The sequence below is a fragment of the Sturnus vulgaris genome, chromosome 4 (genome assembly GCF_052056855.1).
Source record: "Sturnus vulgaris isolate bStuVul1 chromosome 4, bStuVul1.hap1, whole genome shotgun sequence".
Lineage (NCBI taxonomy): Eukaryota > Metazoa > Chordata > Aves > Passeriformes > Sturnidae > Sturnus > Sturnus vulgaris.
Genome location: NC_142246.1, coordinates 64,549,699 through 64,555,811, shown reverse-complemented (window position 1 = coordinate 64,555,811; position 6,113 = coordinate 64,549,699). Strand labels below are relative to the sequence as shown.

General features: G+C 35.9%; 1 protein-coding gene across 1 annotated transcript in view; it reads right to left on the bottom strand.

The window, feature by feature from the left end:
- Positions 1-1,272: 1,272 nt before the first annotated feature.
- The window catches only part of MGAT4D (MGAT4 family member D), a 39,685-nt gene continuing 34,844 nt past the window's right edge, over positions 1,273-6,113 (bottom strand). Inside the window, exons 12-15 of the mRNA XM_088164147.1 lie at positions 4,780-4,858; positions 4,594-4,672; positions 3,513-3,625; positions 1,273-2,988 (exon numbers count right to left, since the gene is read on the bottom strand). Of these exons, the coding sequence (XP_088020273.1) occupies positions 2,962-2,988; positions 3,513-3,625; positions 4,594-4,672; positions 4,780-4,858 (298 nt within the window). The 3' untranslated portion in view covers positions 1,273-2,961. The remainder of the gene's footprint in view (positions 2,989-3,512; positions 3,626-4,593; positions 4,673-4,779; positions 4,859-6,113) is intronic.

Genomic DNA, 6,113 nt, shown 5'->3' with positions numbered 1-6,113 from the left:
GCCCTTCAGATATATTGAAGTAACCAGAAGATAGAGAGGGGATTGATACCTGAAAAGCTGGGGCTTCCCATCTGAGGAAAAGATGATAAAAGGACTAAAACAATATGGACCAAATTAGCATGAAGGGTATGAAATCTATAACCAATAGAGGATAGAATACTAATTAATGAAGAGAATTATGTAACTTGGAACACAATTCCAAACATTAATTCCTTTCTTTGCTAAAAATGCATAAATAAGTGAAAAAGTGTTGTATCTGTGCCAGCATGGAGGCTGAAACTCTGTCATCTGCACACACCTCTTGGTGAAGAATAAAGTAATGCCTTGCTCCCTAATAACAAAAAGGTGTTGAGGGAGTTTTATTTTTCCTGATGATTTTGGAGGATTTTGGTAGTGGAACTAGCTTGAAAATTGTGGTTTCTTATCATAGAGACATTAAACATGATTAAGTTAATGCACAATAAGCCTGAGGTAGACCTTATTTTTGAGACTTTTATGTTTTAAACCACATGAAATTACTGAAGTAAAATTTCCCACTCAGTGAGCCTGGTGATCTGGTTTGTAATCTGAAACACTTCCCGGAGGTTTGTTTTGTTTTTTTTTTTTTTTTCACTTACGGTTTATCACCTTTGGTTTTATAAGTTACAATCACAATTGCCTAGACTTCAAAACCAGTCACTCATAAAGTTAGAGGAAGTTCCTCATTCCCTGCACCTGAACTGAAGCCTTCCTATGGGAAGGTTTCTATTCAGCCTTTGATCTGGCCTCGGAGCCGCCGTGTGTGAAGGTTCAGTGCTAACAGGATTATTACATGGAAAAGCACAGGTGACATCTTGCTTGCAGGGTGGAAAGGAGGCTGCAGGTGTTCTGTAACCACTCCTTGTGAGCAAACCCAGCTAATTCACTTACCAGTGGTGGCTGTTGCCAATAACACACGGCAATGTTTATTGCTGGAGTGTTCTTCCACTGCACTCCCTTCTCATAAACTTCCTGGGGCTGGATTACCTGCTTTTCTGCTATTGCTGCTTCAGTGAAAATCCAGAATTCCTCTTAGGAGGTTTCTTTGGTTTTATAAGTTTGCAGACTTGTGCAAGAAACCTCTGCTTTTGTGAAAGCAAGGGAAAGATTTAATGGTTCTTGTGAAGCATTCACAACTAAATTCACAACTAAAACCTCATTTACATCAGTGTTGAGAAGGGTATTCTGTGATTACAACGGTTACATAAAATATGTAAAAACAAAAACAAAGAATGAAGCACAAAGCTGGCAGCACAGAATGAAAAATTTCGTTTAATTTTTTTTTTAAGTCCAGTCATTTCCTAATACAATTTCAAGTATTCTGATGAGCTTCTGATGAGCTTGAAAGTATGCTTCAACAACTAGAGAGAAATCTCATTTCACTGTGAAAATAAGATGTTTTGGTAGCAAAATCATCTAAATATACTAAATTATTCATAGTATTCGATGTTTTCACTGATTTAAATAATTGCTCTGGAATTTCATCCATTCATGACACTGCTCTGTAAAAAGTGAGTGTAAGGCACCCTGAATACAGACTACTCTCAGCAGTGAAAGCAATGGCAAAATAAGGTTTTATGTTTTCACTGTGGGTGCTGAGGGACAAAGGTGTCTCCCAGTATACCTCTAAGCATGCTGGATTACTGCACTAATTCTTAACTGGCATTAAACTCCTAACCTAATGAAAACTGCAGTATTTGGTCCAATATATGTATGTAGATATATCTACATGCACATATATATAGCACCACAGTATATAAAGAATCCTGTACATAAAAGTCTAAATAAATAAAGTAAAATAAATAAACAATAAGCCTCTAAGCGATATTATGAAAATATTACTAGGGGTTGTCTTTGGAAAAAAACACTCTTCCAAACTGTTTTAATGTAAAAAAATTAATTCCATCTCATTCTAAATGAAAAACACTGTGGCATTAGGAATTCAACTCTACATTAATGTAACCCATTCGATACAAATCCACATATTGCAGTTTATTTCTTGCTGTCAGGATGCAATGCCTGTGCAGGGGAGTGACGGTGCAGCTTCACATGCAAAGGAAGTGATACCAGAATTCTGCCCATTAACAGGTAGATGTACAAAGTACAATGTCATTTCCCAAAAACATTCCAAATGAGACTGCTGTGGTTTACTTTTAATTTTCAAATGTCTGTTGAAGTTGAACTTGTGACAAGGATTGAAATACCAGTACACGCTGATTACCTAATTCGAGGATGCAAAATTTTATTTAAAAAGATTTTCTTTCTACAAAAAATTACTTCCTGTAATTAATTCAATGCACAATTCACTGGGAAGTTTTAGAATCTTCCAAAAAATACCTGTTTAAGTTTCAAGTTATTCAAATGGTAATTTATAGGCACTTCTCATAAAAAAAAAAAAATTAACATAACTTATGCTACATTAAGGCTGAAACACATTTATATTAAGCTTGAGATGAATTTTCATAACATTAAGTTGCTCCTGAGAATGAATGAATATTAACAACTTTTCCTTCATTTCTTATTTCCCTACCAAACTGACCAGTGTTTTTAATGGAGTTGAATGCCGCGTCCTTAATATTTTTCAAAAAAGTCTGTATTTTTATTTCTGCTGAAACTTTTATACCTTTATGCTTTAGTCCCTGAGGCAGGCTGTAATGCCTTATCAATTGTTTATAATAATATCTATTTAAAGTTGCCAAACTAAGGTGAGATTTTTATATATGACATGTTACTCAAGAACATTTTATAGAAATTACTAATGTTCTTTTCGTATGCCTTGTCATATAAAGACCTAAGATTTATCTCAACTCTTTCCTAATACAGGGTATTAATAATTAAATGGGTGTGGAATTGATTTTTGACCCAGCCCTTTTTATTTTCTGTTGTAGCCAGCCTTGTTTTCAAGCACTACATAACAAGTGACACACCAAAAATGTATTTTTTTCAGTTTTCAGATGTCTTGATAAATACCTGGAAAAAAACCAAATTATTATTTTCTAAAATCTGCAGGAGTTTTGCCTACAACATTAGTTTTTCTCTTCTTCCAGCTATGGCTAAGGTTTAAGGCTGTAGTAACTCTCTTCTGTGACTTCTGCTGAGTATTTTCTATTTATGGACTTACTGACATTTAAACACTTGGGAAAAATTTGGAAGAATTAAAATATCAGAGGTTCATCTGAAAATGTTGACATAATGAAATTAATATGCAAGATGGTGACTGAAAAGAGCTTTGTCAAAACCCAAGTCCTAGCAACTACAGTTACAGCATTGCAAAACTGGAGAATCATCCCATTTGAGCATTTCCAGCACTTTCAATGAAGTACATTTAACTTCTGAAAATAATTAATATAATTCTTCACTTGTGTTTTCCACACAAAATCCTATTCAAAATTCAGTAAGATGAATGATTAACAATACTATATGATTGGAAGAACCAAAGTTCATTTAATAATGAATAATAATAATAATAAAAAAACTTTTATTGACGTGCTTACCTCACTCAGTATTGCCCACACTGGAGAATCAGAACTGACTGATAAACGAATAGCCTGTATTCTTCCTATTGCCTGATTGATGCTGCCTTCTGCAATGCCATTTTCAAAAGCCCCTTAATAAAAAAAACCCACACAAATACGAACATTTATTAGAATGAAATACACTTCCAAGCAAACTTGTGAAAAAGCTCTAAATTACAAACTATAAATTAAATCCAGAAACACATTCGGGAAAACATGTTTTGGAAAAGACTTGTGGGTTGCAATAAGGACAAGGAGAGATCTGTCAGTCACAAATTACTGTCATGGGCAAGTCAGACTTGACTTGGGAAAAAAAAATAAACTTTCATATCAGAGTAGGGTAATGAGAAATAAAACTGAATCTTAAGAACCCTCCCTTCTTGGGCTAAACTTTACTCTTGATTTTCTCTACCTCCTTACCCCCAAGTGTGCAGGGGGACAGGGAATGAGGGTCATGGTCAGTTCTTCACATGTCTCTGTTACTCCTTCCTCCTCAGGGGAATCAGAATGGCATCCTCCCCCTCCTTCTTCACTCACCTTGGTGTCTGCAGAGTTTTTTCTCTCATGTATTCTCCCTCCTGTCTCCAGCTACAATTGCTGTTACACAGAGCTCTTCTGCCCCCTTGTTAAAATAAGTTATCCCACAATACCCCTGTCAGTGATGGATTCAGCCTTGGCCAGTTGTAGGTCTGTCCTGGAGCTGGCTGCCACTGGCTCCTCTGGACATAAGGGAAGCTTCTGAAAGCATTTCACTGAAGCCATCCCTGTAGTTTCCTCCCTGCCCCAACTACCAAAACCTTGCCATGCAAACCCTTCACAGGGACTGGAATTAGTTCTCCTGCTAATTAGATGTCTTGGCACTCATATTTAAACCAAAATAGGAGAGTCATTGGTCAAACACCACACACTGCAATATGCAGTAATGCAAAGGGTTTCTTTTCCTTACTAGTTCACCTTGGAATGTTGAATTTATCACAGAGTTAGTGAAATCCTTTAGAGCAGATACATTTCATATATAGGAACAGAATTTCTGGTTTTGAAGTGACAATGAACAATTTACCTATTTTTAAATATCCGTCTTTGGTTGCTGGGTAGTTAAATTTACTTCCATTAGCAATCAATTCTTTTCTTAGTGTTTCCTGTAAAAAATAAAACAATAACATTTCAAGAAGTATTTTCTAGGGTATGACATTTTATGCTGAATATCATTCTGAAAATGAAATATGGTTCTAAATGAGAGACTTACATCAGCTGGCAAGACTTCCACAGTAGTGTTAAACAGTTTGTCACCAGGGTGCTCCATGTTTCCACTTTTGAACAAGTACCTGATGATAAAGGTGTATTATTTCCAGGTATTTTATGCTTTAGAAGAGTTCTAAGGAAGTAATTCTTTCCAGTTTAGAAGGAAAGACTCAGACACCTTTTATTTATCTGTTTTGGGTTACAGAGAACAGAAATAGGCCTTGAAACTATAAACCAAACCATAATATAGTATTTTTATTTTAAATAGAACAAATATTTAAACCATCTTTCTCTGGGGCCACAAATGCAATTGTTGCCCCTTTTTAGTGCTCAAGTTCCAAATAAATTAATTTCCAATGTTTAAATGGCTAAGGAAGATCTGCCCTCTGATCTGTTCCTATAATTGTAAGGCTGAAGTGGAATGGGCTTCTGGAAGGTGAGTGACAGCAAAAATTTCTGTTTCTACTAGGCCATTCTAGGAGAATTCTCCTTTTTTATCAACACTGTTCAACTCATGTGCTCCTAAACAATTTCCTTTACAGCCAATAAGCAAGAGCATTGACCAAACAAGAATCCAAACAAGAACCTCTAAGAATAAAAATTCCTGTTTGGTTTTAAGTTTCTGGCATAAAGCGTTCTTAGGGGTTTTAGATCCAAAAAGAACTAAGAGAATTTCAATCATCAAACTGTCTCCTCTGATATCAAATATTCAAGGGTTAAAACCACCAAATATTATAGGATTGACCATATATTTTCACAGACTAGCAATGTAATGGGGCTGGGACTGATGCCTTAAGTTTTAGATTTCATATCTTCTAGATTCTGTACTGCATTAGTATAGAACTCTGAATTTCATATAAAGTGTTAGCAAGTTCTCTTCACAATTTAGTCAGACAAAACAATTGTTTTCCAGCCCAAGAACCAAGGACACCATTGCAGCTTCAGGCCCAAAAAGTGTAAACAATGTTGAATTGAGGAGAGCAATCTGGGAGGATGGGACTTCATAACCTGGAGCTGTAATTAGACAATTAACCCCAATATGTCAATGGACCAAAACTTATAAAAGTGTGAAAACTCATGACTCAGAGTCCATCTTGGGTGTAGTCATGGCCAGGATCTTGGACTGCCCAAGGTGTATCCTTAGAAGGCCTTTCAATAAATACCTACTTTATTCCTTTAACACCATCCAGCCTCTGCTCTAGGTAGCCTCTCAAGGCATCAGTCATTAGACAATACCATATGTAAGTTAGCTTCATTCAATGCAGCTTCCCAGTAACTGGAACATGCAAAACTACAGCCTACCCACGTTTCATAAAGCATTAACCAGTTAATTAATAC